Source organism: Rhyacophila brunnea, unplaced genomic scaffold, assembly GCF_057557595.1.
Source record: "Rhyacophila brunnea isolate RB1 unplaced genomic scaffold, BYU_Rbru_1.0 scaffold_1, whole genome shotgun sequence".
NCBI classification, from domain to species: Eukaryota; Metazoa; Arthropoda; class Insecta; order Trichoptera; family Rhyacophilidae; genus Rhyacophila; species Rhyacophila brunnea.
Genome location: NW_028232751.1, coordinates 49,717,962 through 49,742,090, shown reverse-complemented (window position 1 = coordinate 49,742,090; position 24,129 = coordinate 49,717,962). Strand labels below are relative to the sequence as shown.

The window sequence follows — 24,129 nt, the reverse complement described above, 5'->3', positions numbered from 1 at the left end:
CATATGTGGTGGGTATCAATGTCAAATGACATTATTATAGGATCTGTCGTATGCCAAACAATTTGTCAGTTGTCGATTGTGATTTTCATGACTTTTGAAGCCCACACTATTCGCCAGGATTAGCAAACACTTCATAATATTATGTTATATTTTCCAGAGTAAATTGATTTCTTTATATACCCACCAAAAATATAAATACCTATATACATATTCAACGCGACAAATAAACTTTCTGCCAACATGCATATTTCTGAAACCAATCAAATAATGGTCGTCTGCTTAATTTGCCTGCATTGATTTTCGGTCAGATATCACGCAGGAAGGATAACGACCTAGAAAACTCGTGATGTTTGATCGGGTTGAAGTGAAGCCATATGGCTGGATCTAATTAAGAGTATTGTGCGGATTTCCCACTGATATAGGCTCTAAAAAGATTAAGTATATACCTAATTAATACAGTGCAACAGAAGTCAATGTGCGTTCGTCGTAGATTTCAAATGTCAAGTTAGGAGAGTGAGAAGTGGGATCCATGAACCGTTTGGTTCAGTTTCCGTTACTATGACTCGTCATGTATACTGTCTTCTCAGGTAGACGAATTATAAAATAAAAAACGCTTTTCATATTATCCATACGAAACCGAGGCATGCGCGCGATGCCCTTGAAGTACCACGACCCCTTCCGGGGCTGGCAACATGACTTTTCGTATATATACTATCGTCGCAGGTAGACTCGACTAGTACCGATAGTATCAGAAGAGAAACTGCGACCCTCGTATATGCTCATATACTCAGAACCACCATAAAGTACCCTGTACGAAGAGTATACATTTTTTTACGTATCATCTAGATTGGTATTCATGACTCAAACAACGGATGTGAAAGGTCTGAAGACATCAAAAAGAGACGCCAGTATCTCAAATACGATGATATAATATTATATTATGAAAGTTTTTTTTAATATTTTAGATTATACCTACCAACTTAATATAACAAATTTCTAACAGACGTTGTCGGTTAAGATTTTTAATATAAGTAAAAACAAAATTATCATAAGTACCCATTACTATGATATTTTAATATAATATTATTATACATATACTCATATACCTATAATAACAGTGGGTACTAAAAAAGTCTGTTAAAATCTTTCAATTGTAATCAAATTAACTACTTTATATTATATCTTGTATAGTATAAAATAAAAAAACGATTCGTTGTTCCAGATACAACTACGCCGAGAACGTACAGAGGAGCGACGAAAAATGTTCCAGATGGCTGACAAGAGAGGCCGAGAGGGTTCTGGTGACTTAGAAAATACTCCCTTCGCAAAGTGGAAAAAAATTCTTCCAATTATGCCAACGAACAAATTGGCTGGAGAAAAGGGGGAGAATGCTCTCGATACTACTGCTGTAGGAGAAAAAACATTTCCTGAGAAAAGGGGTAAATTCATCACCTTGTCATAAATATCCTAACCAAATCTAAGGAAATAGATTTGGCAGCAATGTGACCCTCAATCTTACTCTACCCTAATTCTTTCAGATCTTGAAATGAATCTCTCTATTATAACTTCCTGAGAATATTTTTAAAACTAGTTGCAAATTTGAAATAGGTGATGTCCAAAAAGGAAACATTAGAAGTTTACAACTGGTACATAATGGTTGTCGTTGCGATCTCGCGTTTAAATATCTATTGTAGATTGTCTGGAAATCCTTTTTTTCTACAACAACAGCGCATAGTTCTAATACCACTGAGTTAATGACCTTTTAATTAATTGAACAACTTAATTGTAATTATTTGATTTGGTAAGTTTGTTTTGGTTATTTTTTATGAATATATTATTTGCAATGTCAGAATACATGAAAAATTGTATTAACCAACAAAACTGATTATACATAATATTGGATGTACTTACATAAACATATCGTTTACCAATTTATTGGAAATATCCATTTGGATAAAACCGAACTCGTGTTAAATTAAAAATTGTGCAAACTTACGAATACGTGTTATTACTTTTATTATTATTATTATTATTAGCATTAACGTTAACATAATAACATGTCTTTCCATTAACAGTGAACAAAAAATAAAAGTTTATTTAAAACTAGTAAGTTAGTTAGTTGGTTTCGGTCTTAATTTTTTTTTCGTAATGAAATTAACCTAATTATGAATATATTTTGTTGCCTAGTTGACCCTTTGAAGCGGACGAACCCGGTCCAGTATAGTAATAAAAAAGTGGAATTAGTTACTAAACGTGTAAACATCGCGTTTTATTTAATTATTAATGGTTTTAAAGAATTAAGTTTAATTAATTAATTTTTAATGATTACTATTTTCAGACCGTCTTGAAAAGCTTGTGAAAACAGCCTTTCGAAAATCTTCAGGAACTTCAGAAGATGAAAGCTGCCTTGCTGTTCCGCCTGTGGATGATGAGACAGATACTGATTTCCATGAATCTCTTCCGGAAGATGTCCTCACAGCTAAAGATATCACATTCACTCCAAAGCCTAAAATAAAACACATCTTTGATATTGCAAAAACTAAAACTCATATCGAAAATGAATACATCAAAAAATCTATAAGAATTAAGAAAGTTTGCCTAAACGAACGTCATCTGGATGACGACATCGTTAAAGAGCATGATACGGTAAAAGACAAGGAATCCCTAAATTTTGATTTAAACAATGACGAAAGGGAAGACGATAAAAAACCTCAAATTGAAATTGTCAAACCCAAGCATCCACAATTTCCTCAACAGTATAAGCCAGAAATTATTGCTGAACATCGAAAGTCGCACAGAGAATTCAAAAGAAGTATTTCTGATGACGGAAAACCATACCAATTTATCATATCCGATGTACCTGAAATAGAACATGGGAAAAATTCAACTAGACGAGACTTTGAAATGAGATCTGCTAACCATTATCGTACGAAGAGTCACCAAGGACCGCTGTCAACGTCTATAGAAGATAGGCAAAATTCAATTACTTCCATCATTCCAGTTATAACAATTAGCAAAACAGAAAGTGATGACGACGTATTAGATGATAATGGACATAATAATCGAAGAGTTAAAAAGAAATATTATAAAATTCCAGTAGATACTGGAAAGGCTTCAAGCAAAGCAACGACTAAGAAATATGCACGGCCTGATATTATCACTGCTAGTAGTTCAAGCGTCGGTTCTCATAAAACGTTAAAAAGACAACCAATTGCAGAAATCGATAAAGCGCCGAATGATCCACACGATGCATTATCATCCAGTGTAGCTCACAGCAAATCTAGCTCTGATGATCGTGAGAGAAAAAATAGACAGACAAATCTAAAAGATGAGTTGTTTCGGTCATTACTAAAGACAGCGAAAGAGTAGAGAGATGGAAGGCATCCATCCTCCTGACGAAAGATGAAAAATATAATCAAAATGAGAATTTATTTCTTAATTATATATTAATCACTTTATAACTATTATCTAAACATTTAATGTCATCCAAAAAACAGCCAAACACTCTTGTCCACCTACAATTTGGTCGGTTCTCGATATTCATCCTACCTTCAGACTTACCTACCGTACTTCCTATACATAATACGTACGTAGGCTTACATAAAGCTATAGGATGTCAGAAAGAGAAAACCTAATCGCGAGTAATAGCGAATCGATCAGTAAACCCAGTGCGTATGTCACCATAGTGTGTCGACTCTGTTTAACTTACTTATACAATTAATTAAAAAAATGATTTTCTTCATTAATCAGTGTCTACATAATAAAAAACAATGTGATTCCAATCAGTTTAAGTAAAAACTAATCTGCATCTACATACTAAACTTATTCACATACACTAATTTATTATTCATCCTCATCATCACCCACTGGATGAAGATTTTTCTAGCTTTTTGAACTGCCTACCGTCATTAAGGGGGGACATGCTCGGCGAAGGTCAAAATTGAGTTTTTATTGTATTTTCAAACCATGATCCTGGACACTCCTTAAACGTTGTAGATAATCTATTTATATAATTTTGAAGCCTTATTATCCTTTATAGTTATTTTAAACATTTTATGACTGCCTAAAGTATTTTTGTTACATAAAATAGTATTCTTTTAAACCTCTCGCTCTAATGTTTTAGAAAATGGTCATATTTCGGTACATAACTGTGCAGTGGTGTTAAGATTTTTTACATTTATTAATTTTTAAACGCATTTATAAAACCATACGTATAATTTATTACGAGATAATTTTTGTAAAATATTCACGATAAAAAATTATATTGATAATCTCTGTGATCCCAAATTTGACAAGAATTAGGCATTTTATTATTCAAAAAATCGGCAAGATTAACACATTTGAAGATGATTCTAAAGATATTTATTATAAGCTATGTCTTTGACCATTTAAGTGTGATAAACATTCTACGAATAATGATTGCTTTATAATAATTATTGACCTAAGAATAAGGTAGTGTTTTTTTGAAATACGCCATTTCTTTTGTCAATCCCCAGTGGTTAAGCTACAACATACGGCCGTAGCCATAAATTGACAAACTATAATTGAAGTAGGGAGTAAAATGATATTGACGCGCGTGTTTGAACATGTACCTAACCAAATTTTTTTTATTTTTTTTTAAACGGTACATGTTCAAACACGCGCGTCAATATCATTTTACTCCCTATTTCAATTATAGTTTGTCAATTTATGGCTACGGCCGTATGTTGTAGCTTAACCACTGGGGAATGACAAAAGAAATGGCGTATTTCAAAAAAACACTACCTTATTCTTAGGTCAATAATTATTATAAAGCAATCATTATTCATAAGATGTTTATCACACTTGAATGGTCAAAGACATAGCTTATAATAAATATCTTTAGAATCATCTTCAAATGTGTTAATCTTGCCGATTTTTTGAATAATAAAATGCCTAATTCTTGTCAAATTTGGGATCACAGAGATTATCAATATAATTTTTTATCGTGAATATTTTACAAAAATTATCTCGTAATAAATTATACTAATGGTTTTATAAATGCGTTTAAAAATTAATAAATGTAAAAAATCTTAACACCACTGCACAGTTATGTACCGAAATATGACTATATACTAAAACATTAGAGCGAGAGGTTTAAAAGAATACTATTTTATGTAACAAAAATACTTTATGCAGTCATCAAATGTTTAAAATAACTATAAAGGATAATAAGGCTTCATAATTATATAAATAGATTATCTACAACGTTTAAGGAGTGTCCAGGATCATGGTTTGAAAATACAATAAAAACTCAATTTTGACCTACGACGAGCACGTGGGCCGTTAAGGAATTCGCTAAACCAACCTAATCTAACCTGTTCTTTTTAATTCTTGTGGAAATGATATTATATCATGGGAAGGATGCCTTATATTATATTATTATATAATAATATGCCTTACAATTTATTAATATAATATAGAACATAGTGATTTTTAAAAATATGTTTATTACAAAATACTTATGTAGTAACTATGAAAGTAACTTTATACATATTTAGTTTTTGAAAACAAATAATATTATAGTGTAACTATGGATGTGTCCAAGTTAATTTTGTGAATAATCTTTAATTTGAGAGAAGCCAAAGGACAGAGGAAGAGTTGAAATATCACATACAGGATTATTAGTACCTACGAATTGAAGAACGGATGAGGTAAGCTTTGGACATACCTCGATGCAGCCTAACTCTAAAATCCACTAGATTTAGGTAGTCCCAAGAATCGAAGAAAAATTATAAGATATTTTTTTAACGATGACGTCATGTTAATTGCAGACACAGTAATATTATTTATTAAATGCTAAAACATACTCGTACATATCTTTCAATTGTATATTGTAGATTGTTATTTTAAAAATAAGTTTTGATTATGGGGTCAATTTTTATATATTTTTAATTAATTTTATCTGTTACATAATAAATTAGCTATCCTAATAATTTGTTTCTCTCTTCTTTCGTTCACTCTGTCACATCTCAGCATTGGGACATAGGGCAAACACAAGTTTGTGACACTTCCCTTGGTCCATCGCCAGCTTACGCGTCTTTCGCCATTCCAGACCTGTAGCACGTAGATCACTTTTGTAGCACTGATTCAGGGTGAGGGAGATCCGACCACGGCGATGAAATCCCTGAGGTTGTGTGACCAGGGTACGCAGTGTCGCACTCTCTTTCGGCATCCGGAACACATGTCCCTGCCACGTCAAGTGTCTCTTCGTTGATCATTTCAATCTCCAAGATCTGCCGTGTTCGCTCACGGACTCAAGTTTTTGTGATGCGGTCGTACCAATGTACCCCCAAGATTCGGCGGAGATATTAATTTTGAAAGCTCAAAAGCCGAGACCTTTGAAGCGAATTTGACCTAATTATTATAATATTATATTAATGTTTCAAGTGGTTAGATTACTTTTTCTTCACGCTGTATTTTGAACGAAGATCGCGAAGCAATTTTTGGTTTGCAGTATTCGTTTTTAAAACCTTTACAATTAAAACGACGATATTGAAAATCCAAGACTTACATATTTTTTATTTCACCGATGTAAACGCTAAAAAAATCAGAAAAGACGTTTGAAAATGTGTTAGCCGGAAAAATATCAATACCTACCTCTATTATTTAAATATGTTGTGATTATAACTATTCTTGTTTTAGATCCACATACGTATGTGTATCAGCTTTTTATTATAAGTAATGGAGACATTTCATCGTTCCTTACTTACTGATTTCCATTCTGAAGATTCATAGGATTATTCTAGTTGGCATATTATACATATACCTCAATATGAGATATTATTAGCAGATATGAAGACATAATTATACCTACCTACTTCTCGTTAATACATTTTTGATAATATTTATCCTTTTTATACTAGTACTTATAACATGCCTATAAGTAGGCTTTATGTCATTACTTAATACCTATTAATAATCTCATATTAGTTATCTATTTTTAAATGTGTGTTAATGTGCTGCATTTTGAGAACTTGAGTAAATCGCGACTAATATATTACTAAACAAGTCAATTCGAACATCAAACAAAAGGGTCACCCCTGATCTATATAATATGACTTCTTAAAAAATATTAAATAAAAAACATATTATATTGTTCAATTAATCATTTATAATTAAATTTGTCGTACCTATCCACTGTTTTCATAGTATGCTTCAGTCCATGTCGTATTTTCACATTTTTTAAGTTAAAAAAAACCATTTGATATAATAAATAATACGTTAACTTTGTACTGTCGTGGGTTCCAGATTCGATTTTTGGGTCTGGCAAATACACATAATATAATAAATATTGTTTTTCAATTTGTGTTTACAGTCGGAGGATGGATCTAATACATAAGTTGAGCAGGTGGCTCGCAATATATCTCATAAAAAAAATAAAAATCTGCAACTACAAACCTCCACTCTGTGGAGGCCCATAATATTATGATCTTATTTGGATCGGACATTATTCAATAATTTCCAAGAATAATCAGCAATATTTACGTATTAATTACGTAATTAAATACGTAATAATCCTGTTGTGCCACCCATGCATAATATGCTTCGCACTAATATGTAAACCAACCAACACAGATGCATCCGTAGGCTGTTGTAATCTAACACTCGATTTTTTATCAAATTGTATGCGATATGGGGTAGTAGGTATCTATGGGGAAAATTTCAAAGCTGATTCGAAGGTTATGTGAAACATAAGTTGAATGGCAGGCTTTCATATTCGAAGCCTTTAATGAGATCTTTTTTTCTCTGTCATTAAATCATATTATAGGTATAATTGAAGTTTTTTATTTCAATTTTTATTTTATGCAGGTTTTCGTTGAATTTAAAACAAACTAACAAATACTATGTTCAATGTGTGTGTATTCAGTTCACTGAAAACAAGTGTGCATATTTTTTTTTGTATAGCCGACGTCCTTCCAAAAGTTACTATTTATCAGTGAATTACATAATATTATGTATCTACTACAAGCAAATTATAATTTATTATTCATTAAAAATATTTAATGGACAATGATTTTTTAGTTGGATAAAATAATCAATTGTTGTTGTATAGCTTTCGCGATTCTTTTTGTGATTTGGTGGTATTGTGGAAGATGAGAAATAACTAAATATATTAAGTACCTATGTACCTATCCACCTAATGTGTTTTAATTTAACTACGCAAAATCTGCATTTTTCATAATATTGTATTAGGAAAATTATATTATTTAATAAATATTTTATTATTAAAAACAATCATGAATATTTTTGTGCCACATATTCCAAAATAAATCCGAATAAATGATTTCATTTCATAGGTCTATATTATTTTACTTTGTAGTTAAATTTTTGAAAACAATCTTTTCAGTCGTAGGATAATAGACTAAACATTTTAATGCAATTGTGTAGAACATAATTACATAACTTGAAAATACCTCAGATATATAGGTACTATTCTGGCATCCGCAGCACGTGGCCGATCCAGGACCAACGTCGCCTCTTCACTCTCAGTGTGAAGTCAGTGTCAAAGCCTTCTCATAATCCACAAAGCAGCAAGTCATCGGACTGTTCAGCTCATGGCTCTGCTGGACAAGACATCGCAGGTTGTAGATTTGGTCTGCACTTGCTCGACCACGTAGAGACCCGGCCTGGTTTTTCCTGAGGACGTGCATTATTGGGTCCCTTATTCTCATCAAGAGGATGTTTGCCGAAATCTTCCCGGAACACTGAGTAGTGTAATGCCTCGGTAATTATCGTAGCTAAGAGGATCACCCTTTTTGTGAATTGTGATGATTTCACCGTTCACGCAGTCCCTCGGACAGCGCTCTTTTTCCCACACCTTTGTCATCAGATGAAACATAGGGTGCAAGATTGCGCTCAAGGTGTACTTGAGGAATTCAGGATGATTCAGCCGATTTTATCTCGGTGTACATCGGCGGGCAATCGGAAATGTCGGTCGCTCGGGGAATGTCCAAAATTAAAGCTTTCGAAGATACGTCGAAACGATCTTAAGCTCTCCGCAGAAATGAATCTTCCAAATATTTTTGACGCATTCTGCGTCAGACTCTATTGCTCCACTGGGGCCATGAATGGCTCCGGGAGTCGGTGGTAGCCTGCCGCAGACTTTACAGGTGATTCAGAAGAGTTTTCTGGTGTCATTTTTGCTTGATGTTTAAACCAATTTACCAGTTCATAAAATTGCACTTGTCCAATCGCACAGATCGTTTGACTACCCTGTCTTAGGTCTGGTAGTCAGTCCGGCGGTTCTCGGTTCGATCGGGGTTTGTCTCCTAGTCTCTCAGGGCTTTCAGCTTGGCTCGCTTTCCAATTTCAATCCACGTTTCGTCAGACATCCGCTTTGGCTGCTCACTCCTTCTGGTACCTAGGACGATACGGTCCGATGACACAATCGCACTTTTTATGAGGCTCCAGTCCGCCTCAATGAGGTCGGATTCAAATGTGTGCCGCTCGTAAACTAGCTCGTATAGCAGTTTCAAGGTCGATTCGAATTCTGCGGCGTCGGAGCTTTTCAACGTTAATTCTTCAAGCCGACCGGATTGGAATCCTGGAAGGCCGCTAAATACTATCTATAGAGTGTATACAGTGGAGCTACGGTATGCTGGATTGACATGGAACCAAACAAAATGCGAGGGACAGGGATTCTTGGAGGCGCCGCGTGGTGTCCATATTCTCCAATTATTAAGGGGCAGATATAGCCGAAGAAGATATAGGTACATACTACAAAAAAATCACATTTTGAAAAAATACGACGCCTGACGGGCTTGAACTCTTACATCCACTGTACTGGCAACTTAACTGGAATGACGAAGGAATCCCCATAAATGGAAAATACCTGAGTCATCTGCGCTTTGCCGATGATAAAGTATTTTTTTCACAAGACCTCCAAAGCAGAATGTAGGAACTCGCTGAAGTAAGCAACAAATTAGGCTTGAAAATAAATTTAACAAAGACAAAAGTCATGGTCAACTGTTTTGCGGGCCAAAAAGAGACCCTCATCAATGGCACTCTGCTTAAACAGGTGAAAAACTACATTTATTTGGGACAACAAGTGTCTATAGATGGATGGATGATGGATGGATCAACTATAGTCGATGAAATTGTTTGCAGAGTAAAGCTAAGTTAGAGTGCTTTTGGTCGCCTGAATAATGTCTTCAAAAGTGTCCTTCCACTGTGCCTAAAGCGCAAAGTGTTCAACCAGTGTGTGATTCCCATAATCACATATTATGCGTGTTAAACATGGACCCTAAGTAAAAGAGAGATCCAGAAACTTAGAGTAGCACAACGCGGTATGGAGAGGTGCATGCTGGGCATAACGCGAAAAGACCAAAACCTCCCCCAAAATTTCTCCTAAACGTTCTTCTTCGAAGTATTGCTGTACCCAGCCTACTGCTTTATTTTTTTATTAGTTGTTTGATGAAATGCTGTCAGTCTCCACATTTAAGCAAAACGTTCATTATTTCCCCAATCGCGTTAACCTCTGTCTTCCCTTTTTCTTTATCTTTTTTTTGAGGATTTACGGTACTATCTGTAGCTGTTATTGTTTTGGCTGAGACTTCTCCCACCACTTCTTCTTTCCATTTGTTTTCTTTTATTTTTGGAATTGTTTCGCATTAATCTCTTCCCACTTTTTTTTTTGCTTGACTATTTCATTAATTCTGCTTTTAATTTCCTTTCTTCTTGCCATATTGGACATTCTTGGCTGTTTGCAGGGTGGTTTCCTTTGCAATTAATGCACGTAATTTTTACGATCTCTTCACAGGTTTTGTGGCTTTCTCCACATGTAGGGAACCTTTCTTCTTTACCAACGGCTGCAGTTGATTGCAATATGAACGTATCGCCAACATTTGTAACACTGTATTATTCTAAATACATACGTAGGTTGATTGCGGCAATATTTTCTCCCCAAATTTAATATTCGCCAGCTTTCCTGTCTCGCTTCTTCTTGTTAATCTCTTAAGATTGATCACTTTCGATCTCCATCTGACGTTCTTAGAAATCCATGTCCATATCGATTTTTCATATCACTTCATATTTGTGTAGGAGTCATTCTATTGAACTATCTTTCTATAAGAGATCTGTGAGCTCTTCAGCTTATTTCACTTTATCCACTTCTTTTTCGTCTTTGACTTGAATGCAAGTTTTTAAGTTTTTGCTGATAACTTTCAGTACTTCCTCTCCTGTCTTATGGGGCATCTGGGCAACTTTCAATTTTCATGTAATGCTACTTACCGTCGATATTTTGACCATACCGCTACCATGACGATATTTTTGTGTATATTTGGAGTGTCAACATAAGCTGTGTAACATGAACTGTCGCCATAGACTATAATGATAAAGTTATAAGGATGGTCGGCGACGAGAATCAACACCAAATCGTCTATTCAATTGTAAACTATTCTAAGCGCCATTTTTTATAAATGCGTTTTTTACATCAATCGATTCTCTATGAAATTTCTGACATTTCTGTATAATCCTAAATGCATAGGATTATATTGAATTTAAGAAACAATTATTTTCATGCCACTTCTTAAGTACCTATCCTAAATTTGAAATTGGAAAAAAAATCCCAAAATTATTTGTAATTTGAAACACAAAAAATGTTTTTTTAATATTTCGATATTACAGAATTAAAATCGAATTAAGTGGAGTTTCTTAATTTCTAAATTTCGCTTTCCTGCACATTTTATGATTTGACGTTTATGGTAGCTTAGAATTGGATAGACAATATTTCGTTTATCGAATTGAATAGAGTATAAACGATATTGCTTTTAAAATAAGTAAGTTTTCAATAATTCAAATAAAATAAAATTAATGGTATTGGAATATATTTTATTGGATAATAGATATTTTTTGTGTTCACAGTGCATGGTTACTCAAACAAAATAGTGGAAGTAAGGAATTTTTGTAGGTAGACTTTCGTAAAGAAAATATAGAGTTAAACCTAAATAAATATAAGGATACATCAATTGGAAGATATTAAAAATCCATCTACATCATCATTTTATAGATATAACAACAAATAAAAAGAACAATAGACAAAAACGCCGTTGTGGTGGATTTTTTGGAAAATTCAATATTAGTTTGTGCGTAAGTATTGTGTTTAAAAAATATCATACTTTATAATAATTTTATCAAAAATCAAGAAACACGCAAAACAAAAAAAAATATATACTTAACATTAGTGTCACACATGTCCATATGGACACAGTGCTGTTTTCTCAGAACTGGAAAATATTATATCAATTTAATTTTTAAATATTAATTTTGTTATATTACTTATACATAAAAAATGTAAATAAATATTTTTTAAAAAAAATAAAAGTACATCTCACACCAACAAAAAAAAATATTAGTCCATATAGATACCTGTGCCACTAATGAGTTGAAAAAACAAATATTTCAAGGTGTTTTTACACAAACGGCTTCGATTCAAATATGCGAAAGCTATAAATAAATTGTAAATAATTATTTAAGTTAATTTATTAAATTATTTTTTTTTATTAAAAGTACAAGTTCATACAATAATAGTATTTAAAAATATATAAAAAAATCTAACATAGAAGAAACAGACAATAAATAACTATTGTGAGTACCAATCACAATTTAAGATGCTAATCTGCTATGGCAGTGCTTCGCAACCTTTTCTCACCCACGGCACACCAAAGCTCTTCTCAGAATTCCACGGCACACCACAAGTAAAACAATTTATACACCAAAACATGGACCCCACATCCTGAAGGGGGACCCCAAGCCAGAATTTTTGGCGGGCTAATGTTAAAGACAGTGTGATACTATAAAATAGCGTTTTCCAAATGATGTTTGAGGTAAATTAATGGTATTGATTGTATGTTTAGTGATTTTTTGTACTTATTAATACATCCACTTGAATTATGGTTAGTTGTCGGGTTAACACTCCCGTTGCCACGATGGTCTCGCAGTTTAGAAATGACCTTAAATCATAGATACCCCACTTATTATTATGTATATAAACGTCTACTTTTAGCTATTTGTAGATAAAATATTTAGGCATAAAAAGAAAAATATATAGGTGGTTGAATTGAATGTTTTATATGTAAAATTAATCATTTTTCGAAAGTCTAATCAATATTTTGATAAGACAGTGATAGGGCTATCTAGAAAGATATACGTTAGAGAAACGCGCATAATAGTAATGTAAACATGAGACACTATTTTAAAATGTCATTTGTTAGTCAGAGATAGAAATGTATGTCTTTGTTCAACATAATTCTGTGAATAATGCAATCAGTTATATCCTCCCATAATATATCGAACCTTGAAGTATACATTGTTCAAATACATCTGACGATAAACGCCAAAGCAACCCTTAACGCAATGTTATTAGTGTTCATTTTACCGTGTTAACTTCGCTACATGTGGCGTTTATTCATAAACAATTAACGAAAAGGATCCAATGCTATTGACCATTGTCTAGTCAAGTCATAAAACCTTTTTTCCCGGATTTAGAATACAGACCCTTGCTACAAGGTTTGTAAAGATTACATCAGTTTGTGGGACATAGGCAATTGAAAAAAATTCTCGAGCGGGCTAAATAAAAACAGCACAGCATGTGGCGTGGCGTATTCACATGTTCTACATGTTTATACTATTATCATATTAGGCAATGCAATATGTTAAATATTGGCAAGGGTAATATTATTTCATTCTGTTTTAGAATTTTAGGAAAATAATACAATGCGATAAATTTCATAATATTGATGTACCTACCCATTCAAATGTTGTATTCAAACCCAAATATTAAACCCGTTTAAATAAATACCCTGCATTGAAATCAGACAGCTACAGAAAATGTAGGTATGTTCTAATGACTAGCACCAATAATAATATATTTGTATCTATAGTTAACTGTAGCTTTGTAAATTGCGGTGCGGTGCGGTTAATACGATATTCTAAAATATCCTTTTTTTGACGATATTACTAATACCTACCTATATTAGTTTTTTTTAATTATAAAAGATTATAAATGAGACATTATTTTGTTGGTCCATAGTTGAACCGTAATAAATTGTATTGTCGTCGTAAATCACTAATAATAGCTTTCATCCGAAAATAATAATGAGTCAGCAAATGCAATTTAAGTGCAACTAGGTAGTACACGTGGAGTTTCTTTTGTTTATGAAGTAGACACACAGTTGCAAAAAATATTTTATAGTGTTTGCAGCATTTTTATTTTTTAATTTTACAAGTACCAATAATAAAATTATAAAGTAGGTACCTACTTACATACCTAATATGTAAATAAATAATCATAGTGAACCTGTTGTGTTTACATGATATTGTGTTATAATATTATATATTATTATTAACTATATATAATAATATGTCCATAATATCGGTGGATTGTATGTAGGTACAAGAAATTCATATTAAGATTACTGAATCATTCTAATTTCATAAGTACTTACCAAATAATATTATTATATAAATAAATATTATCATACTCAATCTGATGTAGGTATATACATAATAATATACTATTATATTATTTCTCAGTGGTGAAGTGTGGAGGTAGACTGTTAAGATCCGACATAAATAGTGCATTGTGAGTCATACGTACCTATTTGTTTTTATTGAACTAATACTACAATAATTTACATAATATGGTGTTATATAGTTTTTAAAAATCAGATAAACCCAGGCCGAAATAAAACCATAATAGTTTCGGTACGCTTTGGGCAATCCTACAATTTTGTGCACACTTTTTCATTCATACTTCTCTTTTCGTTAAATATAAAATACATATTATTATTACACGTCATGTTGTTGGTATTTTTTAACTCTTCAAGTGAAGCGCCTAGTTTCAGAAGCCCTAAAAAGGTTTTCATAAAATTTTGAGTTTGATATATATTTAGATATATGTTTTTGTCCACTATATATTGGACAAAATGTAAGCAATAAAACTTAATGTGTTCATTAAAATATATCGAAGCCAATATTATTTCATAATATGCTAGGTATCTATTATTTTATGTGGCGAACGTAATAACGAACGCCTGCACACGTGTTATTCTACCTTACAACACCCTCGTCCGCTTCGGATGAATTAGCCATCCCCACTCTCCGTGAAATGACAGCGTGTGTTCGTTGTTCCATTTAAAACAGATCGAGACACACCGTGGTTTGGTTATGACGTACATTTATCGATGTCCGATTATTATACACGATTATAAGATAATTGCATGTGATATACACAGAATAACATGTTAAACGATGACTAAATAGTATTTAAAAACATACTTTACCTTTTGAAGCAATCAATTAGCTTTTAAAATGCCAAATTTCTAGCGGGACACTGAGTGGACGGCATGGGAACGGGCGTAATTTTTTTACCATGGTAAGGGAAAGGTTAAGAATAATTATTTGTCGATTTTGACAAAATAATAATAAATTATATCCTACAATCGCATGTTTTAAAATATTTATACCAGCGTAGTAAAATAGCGCCTCAGGAGATTTTTTTTACTATTAATATCTGTAATTTGTGTTTAACTCACTTATTTGGTTGACCGGCCACGCCGGCCGCCATGAGCCTGGGCCCACAGGCTAGAGCCTTATCAGTTCCCCCTTTATGTGGACCATGCACCAATATTACATTAATTGATGTTTTTTTATTTGATAAACAATTAAATATACAAACAACATAACACACGACGAAAAACTAAAAATGTACATATTTCCATATATCTATTTGTATTATCAACATGATAACTAATTAATGTGATAACTGAGCTTGTTGCAATGAACGTAAAAATTTTATATATTTTGACTTGATATTTGAAAGAGCAACCGAAGTTCTCGCTCAAGACCCTTCAAGCAAGACTGCTAATTATTTTTAATTATAACTTGAGTTGAAAAACTTTGCTCACCTAGATATTTCGTAGGAAATGGGAGCTGAACTGCGATAGCCTTATCGGAAATCCGAGGATATTCTTTATTAACCGAAATCCAGAAAATAGCCAATGGAACATCGGCGAAGGTCAGTTTTAGCGTCTCCTTGTTTCACAATCCAACCAATTCCTCTTGAATTTATAAGTAAGTAAAGCGCTTCTATAGAATTTTCAGCATAGGTTGCAAAAGGGATTCGAATCCAGTCATATTGCTTGTATGAAAGTAATGATGAAATCTCTTTTGCAGGAAAATTAATTATTTGTTTTCAATGGTGGTCTGGTAGGTCCTTTGGTACATTTGTAGAGATCCTTGTCTTAACTCCTACTTTATCAGAGCACGTCAATATTTTCATTCTTACCTTGCATTGTTTTATTAAGTTAATACAGGTGCTTAAATATATTACCAGCCATGTACAAAAATTTGGCTATTAAGTAAGTATTGTATAATATACAAAATTATTTGTATTTTTTTTTTAGCAATGCGCCGCGGCACACCTAGCATCGTCTCACAGCACACCGGTTGCGGAGCGCTATGTTATGGGATGAATGATTCAATACTGTGTGATAATTACTAAGAATATTAAAACATGACTCAAAATTTAGAAAACTATGTAAAACTCAATGAATCTTCTTCTGCCATATAATAAAAAAACTATACATTAATTCATCATAATAATTCACGCAGTAAGCATATTATTAAATCTGGAGATTTTTATTCAATAATAATAAATTATAATAGATAGGTAAGTACCCATACATTCTATTATCAACAATAAATTTCAATCTATTAATAACAGCTATATTGTGCATATACTAATCAAATTACTAAAATAATATACCTATTTTTATGTTTAAATATTTAATGTAGTTAACTTTAAAAGTATAAATCAGTCTTCTAAACGATCTCAATTATTCTGAAGAAATTATATCGATAATACCAGTTTCGTTAATATTTATTTCATCAATGTATTTTTGAGATCATTTTAACTATATTTTTTTTATCAAAAGTACAAGTACATACAAAAATAGTATAAAAAAATCTATAGACAGATAATAAATAATTGTGAATACCAAACACACTTTAAGATGCTAATCTACTGAGGGATAAATGATTCAATGATACGTGATAGTTACTAAAGATAGTAAAATGTGACACAAAATTTATAAAACGATCTAAAGCCCAATGAGTCTACCCCTTCTATATATATAATATATATATATATTTCAAATATATTCAATAATTTCATCTTCTACGTAAGTAAGCATCTTAATTAGTGTGGACACGATAACGTAGTTCTGTTAGGTAAACAATACTAGGTAAGTATACATTTCATAACGAGCAATAACTACCGATCACAAAAAGATATATTTTTGTTTTTTATATTTTGTTACTTTAACTACTAATATAATTCATAATTTATTACGTATGTACCTATTTAGGGATGATGATGTACAAATTCATTCTACTCCATGCCCTTACCTCTTCAAAAGAAATATTCAATTATGTTCCCAGTGTAATGTTGATTTATTGAGTCAATGACTTTATAGTCTCGTGCAGTATTTTTTTTTACAAAAAAAGCTAAAACGTAATATTGTTTATTTTAAAAACGTTTGGTTAATTATAAATCCACTGTCTATAGGTACAACATTAAATGACAACAACCAACTTAATGCACATTTATATCAGTATATTTTATTACAAAAAAATACGGTAAGTAATACCAAAGCGTTTGGTTAATCATAAATAAAATTTCTGTATAATAATTGCAAAAAGGGTACCTATCACATCTTTTTGCATAATATTTTTACTGATCAAAAGCAATACCGAATATATTCTTATTATATTATATTTTTCAGTCAACTCACAGCGAAACAAAATGTTTGATATCTCGCCTATCGAAGTTTGTGTTAAAATTTGCAAAACGACAAAAATGCATGCCTAAAGACATGCGTTTACGTCGTTTTTTGATGTTTTTTATTACTGTCAAAAAACTTGAAAAAAACGACGTAAACGATGATGTTTTTTGATTGGTAGTGAGTTCACCGAAAAAAATGTCAACTTTCTAAATACACCTCACATTATAAATACATATAAGTAATATAAATATACGTATAATCGGCATTTTTTTTGATCGGCAAAATATTAAGTACTTATACCCAGGGCTCGAAATAGACCGGAACGCACCGGAGCGCTGTTCCGGTTCGTGAAATATTTAAAGTTATCACTCCGTCTCACGGACAAAATAATTAGACCGTCTGAGCTAGATATTTCATAGATATAACAAAAAATCTAGCACACTTATAACCTTGTTAATATCCTCAGAAAATTTTAGAGCGCTCCGGTTCGTAAACTTTTCCATTTCGAGCGCTGCTTATACCTACAAAAAGATGTTGACGCTTATTTTGCAATTGTTGCACAGAGAGTTTATTAATGTATAAATAACCAAACGCGTTGATATTACTTATACCTAGGTTATTTTTATGCAAGTTATTACATATAAGTAATATAAATATACGTGGGGTATCTAACGGGGTAGTGCATGCGTACCGCACGACACTGTATCCTGATAGTGTCGCATAGCCTCTCCTACTGAATTCCTATCTCCACCTCCACGTGGTGAACCCTGGAAGCCTGAGCGACTATACCTAAGATCAGGTAGTCAACCCTGGTGGAAGGTGTGGTCAGGACTAACGGAGAAGGAAGAAATGGCCCTCCGAAAAGGGGGTTGAGCGTGGGGTTAACAACCTCACCTTGTAAAAACCCAACTGTTACGAATCCTCAACCAAAGCCTCGGAAACCGGCAACATCCCCACGACGGCCTTGCAGACGAAACATGGACTTGATTTTTGGTACATGGAACACACGAACACTGTATAAAAGGGGAGCCCTCAAGTAACTGATCTCCGAAATAGACAAATATAAAATTAATGTTCTGGCAGTCCAAGAAACTAGATGGATGGGCAGCGGGACGTTCGACCTAAAATCTCACACGGTATTACATAGTAGTAAGGAGAAGGGTCGCCATGAATTTGGAGTTGCCTTTATCGTTGACAAAAAGATAAAAGGCAATATTCTAGATTTTACCCCAATTAATGAAAGAATATGTGTACTCAGACTAAAAACTAAATTTTTCAACCTATCGATCATCAATGTACACGCAGAAACAGAAGATAAAGATGACCTAATAAAAGATACGTTCTACAATAAATTAGAAGATGTCTATGATAAAGCCCCCTCAAATGATATAAAAATTATAATCGGGGACCTAAATGCAAAAATCGGCAAAGAACAAATATATCAGGGAACAATAGGCAAAAACAGTTTACACAATGAGAGCAATAATAACAGAATTCGGATCATAGACTTTGCTATATCCAAAAACATGGTTATAAGCTCAACCCGGTTCCCTAGAAAAGACATACACAAGTGGACATGGACCTCTCCTGATGGCAAACACCATAATCAAATCGATCATGTACTGATCGACAAAAGGAGTGCCTCTAGTGTAACAAAGGTACGAAGCTATAGAGGCGCCACTTGCGAGTCTGACCATTATCTACTCTGCATGTCTTATAGATGCCGTATAACATGTAGAAAAACAGACAAGCACCAACGAGCGCCACAAATAAATATCGACAGCCTTGAAGACCCAGAAGTTATATGCCAATATCAGGACTCTCTAACCGACAATCTTCCTGAATCTGATGCAGCAATCTCCACTGAAGATGCCTGGAACAACATCAAAAATGCTATCGCACTCTCAGCTGAAAAGTGTATAGGCAGTAGCCCTAGAAGAACCAGAAGTAACTGGTTTGATGAAGACTGCTCAGCAGCCATACAGAAAAGAAATGAAGATAGACGAATATATTTAGAGACCAACGAGAGAGAAAAGAGCTAAGTACGAGCAGTCGCGAAGAGAGGCCAACAAGACCATAACAACAAAGAAGCGAGCATACCTAAACGCAACAGTGCTTAAAATGGAAAACGACTTTAGGAATAACATTTCGAGAGACGCATACAAAGGGGTCAACTTTTTCAAAAAAGGATTTATACCCACCACCAGCCTATGCCGGACGAAAACGAGAGAGATTATAGGTGATGAAGAAGGAATTAAACGAAGATGGATGGAATTCTTCAAGGAACTCCTGAACCCTAACTTACAGGATGAAAATACTCCATCGGATCCGCGACTACAGCACCAGTGCAACGAACCATGCATCTCTCCACCCACGCTTAGTGAAACCGAAAGAGCTATTATGACACTAAAGAATCATAAAGCACCAGGAGCCGATAACATCCCTGCAGAACTTCTAAAGTATGGTGGACACCGATTAATTGCAGCAGTGCATAAGTTAATGCTTAAAATCTGGGAGTCCGAAAGCATTCCAGCGGATTGGCAGATCAGCGTTATCTGTCCAATATATAAAAAAGGAGACATACTGCGATGTGAAAATTTTAGAGGGATATCACTCCTGAGCACGTTATAAGGTATTCACAATGATCCTGAAGACAAAACTGGAAGGTTACGCGGAAAACATAGTAAGTGAATATCAAGCTGGCTTCAGGGCAGGAAGGTCTACAACGGATCAGCTCTTCACAGTTCGCCAAATACTGAAAAAATGCTGGGAATTTGATGTGGACATTTATCAGCTCTTTATTGATTTTAAGCAGGCATATTATGACAGCATCGACCGGGAAAAACTATTCACTGTCCTTTTGGACTTTGAAATCCCACCAAAACTAGTCAGGCTTGTTAGAATCACACTGCAGAATACACTCTCCCAGGTGAAGGTGAATGGCCAACGGACGGAGGGCTTTGAAGTATCTCGAGGTCTTAAGCAAGGAGACGGATTGGCTCCCATGCTGTTCAACTTAGCCCTCGAATCCGCTATCAGAAAGTCTCAAGTGAACAGGAGCGGCACTATATTAAGCAGACCGAGCCAATTGGTTGGCTACGCAGACGACCTCAACATGATGGGTAGATCCATACAGATTGTGAAGAAAGAATTTGACCACCTCCAAAGGGCCGCACTAGAGATTGGCTTTAGAGTAAATGGAAACAAAACTAAAGTCATGGTACAAAGCCGACAAAATCAGAGTAGGCTGGGCCAAAGTTCCAGTTTTGGAAACCATCAATTTGAGGTTGTCAACCGGTTCACATACCTGGGTTCCAATATTACAAAAGAGAACGAGGAACTGGAAGAAATAAAAGCCCGAATAACCGCTGCAAATAAATCGTACTTCTCATTACTGCCCATATTCAAATCCAGAAATGTCCACAGAAAAACTAAGACGCGGCTCTATAAAACCGTCATACGCACAGTCGTTGCATACGGGTGCGAGTCATGGACGCTAAATGTGAAAGCAGCTGAAATGGTGGATTGCTTTGAGAGAAAGATCCTTAGGCGGATATACGGACCCATGAATGATGGTGGGGAGTGGAGAATTAGGTACAACACGGAACTATACCGCTTATACCAAGATTCAAAACTCTCCAACTTCATAACACTCCAGAGGCTAAACTGGGCAGGCCGTGTCCAGCGCATGCCTGAGTCACGGATACCGAAGAAGATCCTCGAAGGAAACCCAGGAGGGAAAAGGCCAGTGGGAAAGCCACGCACACGATGGGGTGATAATGTTACAAAAGATGCCAACCAGATACTAAAAATCAGGAACTGGAAAAGACGCGCGGAGGACCGTTCCGGCTGGAGGACAGCGGTGGAGGAGGCCAGGGCTCGACTTGAGCTGTAGCGCCATCGAAGAAGAAGAAGAATATAAATATACGTATAATCGGCATTTTTTTTGATCGGCAAAATATTAAGTACTTATACCTACAAAAATATGTTGACGCTTGTTTTGCAATTGTTGCACAGAGAGTTTATTAATGTATAAATAACCAAACGCGTCGATATTACTTATACCTAGGTTATTTTTATGCAAGTTTTTTCAAGTTTTTTGACAGTAGGTACATAGGAAACAAAAAACTTCAAAAAAACGACTAAAACGCATTTCTTAAGGTAGGTACTATGCATTTTTGTCGTTTTTTTATTTTGTTACCTACTGTCAAAAACTTTGAAAAAACGAATAAAACGCATGTCTCAAGGCGTGAATTTTTGTCGTTTTTTGATGTAAGTACCTACTTATTTTGTTACTGTCAAAAAACTAGAATAAACGACGTAAACGCATGTCTTAAGGGGACGTTCTACAGAATTGGCCTTGAGAATTGAAAATATGATTTTTTAACGTGTGGTCCATAATATCTGGTCTACTAGTTAATATAAAAAGGTCGCGTCCAAGTTGTTTGTGTCATCAAACTTGCTCGACGACTCGATCGACTCATATTTCATATTTATTTCATCAGGGCTGTCTGTCATAATTTAAAATTTTTATTTATATTATATATTATTTAAGTTTTGTGCATCTAATGCCGGGTCCACACTGGCAACATGTTGCTGGCAACCTTGTTAGATTTTACGATAATCTTTCATTATTATTATCCTAAGAGATTTTGGAAAACGCACTAACGGCTCACTTAAGCGACATTTTATTGTTATTTTTACATCTTCACTTCAAAATGTGCGCTACCGATTCATCTACCGTTTGAATTGACCACATTTCACAAATTTTCAATGATTTTACAGGTACTTGACGTTTATATCCGATATTTTCTTACACACCGTATACGATCGCCATATTTACTGTCCACGCCTGTCAGAATGACGTCTTCGTCGCTTAAGACCTTCTAATCCTTTATTTGACAAACGAATTCGATTATTTTTATTCAAATATCGTAATGTAGGCATTGGCGCACTTTTTTCCGGTGAAAAAACCATAATCCTGGTACAATTTACTACGTATAATATCTTTTGACAGCGGGGTACGCCACTGGCGGCCATTTCATAGATAACGTGATATTCCTAATTTGATTTTTTTTAAATACTTTGTGGCTGTTCACTCAATCCTTTTTTATTAAATAATTACCTAGGCTACTGATTTCCATAGATCATATTAAACTAACAAAGTTGCCATTGCAAACAATAAAGGAAATTAATACGAATTGTCATAGTCATCAAAATGTGTGATATTGTATAATATCTACCTATTTTTATCGTCCCTATCATCATCAATCTTGACCTATCTATTGCTGGATGAAGGCCTCCTCAGCCTTATTCTACTCCTTACTTACACATGAATTGTTATTTTTATCAAAATCAGTGATATAATATTATTATCTACTTATCTATATAATATGTATCATAACATTTGAAATATTTTATCATAGGAAGTAAAAATCGAAATAACGAATACAACCTGACACTCCACCTACTGTTTATTGATTTTAAGGTGTGAGACAAGGGCATGCACTATCCACTATGGTATTTAACCTTGTGGTGGAATCCATAGCTCGTGAAACCAACATAAGATGTTTGGTAGATAATAGTACAACGCGCTTATGCTGACGACAAAGTAATTACAAGCAAATCCAAACAGAAGATGATCGACTATGGTGGCGCCATGAAAATAATAGCAAAAAACGCCGGGCTGCAAATAAACCAGTCAAAAACTAAGTATATGGTCAGCACACGCGATCAGGTACCGCTGCAGAATATAGAAACAGCCTAAACACCCAAAATAAGACAGGAGAGGTCATAAAAATCCACCTTATCTCCGGGAATAAATGCTGGCATGCCATGCAAGCAATTGGTGGGGTCGAAAATTCTAGGCCGAAGAAGTAAACTTCTTTTATATAAAACAATTATAAGGACGGTGGTCACGTATGTCTGTGAAACTTGGTGCTTAACTCAAAACGAGGAAAGTAAATTAGCTGTCTTCGAGCGCAAAATACTCCGCAAAATCCTTGGACCCACGTTAGAAAATGGGAACTACAGAATAAAAATGAACCATGGGTTGTTGGAAGAGCTGATTGGACAGCAAACAATCATACGATACTGTAAGTCCCAAAGGCTACGACGGGCGGGACATGTTGAGAGAATACCTGAAGTTAGAAATATTTAAAATTGAATAAATTGATTTCTAATTGTAGCGTAAATTGAAACTATTCTAGGTCGCTTAATATTGTAAAATATAGGGGGAAAGCAAAAACTGTGAAATAAAAACAAAACTCTACTTCGTACTGCTGCATGAAATATTCGTCTTCTTCCTTCACATACCGGTTGAGAA

At 34.1% G+C, this 24,129-nt stretch overlaps 1 protein-coding gene across 1 annotated transcript in view; it reads left to right on the top strand.

Moving 5' to 3' along the window:
* The window catches only part of LOC147079908 (transmembrane channel-like protein), a 102,248-nt gene extending 82,402 nt beyond the window's left edge, over positions 1-19,846 (top strand). Inside the window, exons 15-17 of the mRNA XM_085945884.1 lie at positions 1,223-1,439; positions 2,339-3,295; positions 18,888-19,846. Of these exons, the coding sequence (XP_085802010.1) occupies positions 1,223-1,439; positions 2,339-3,295; positions 18,888-19,846 (2,133 nt within the window). The remainder of the gene's footprint in view (positions 1-1,222; positions 1,440-2,338; positions 3,296-18,887) is intronic.
* The last annotated feature ends 4,283 nt before the right edge of the window (positions 19,847-24,129 follow it).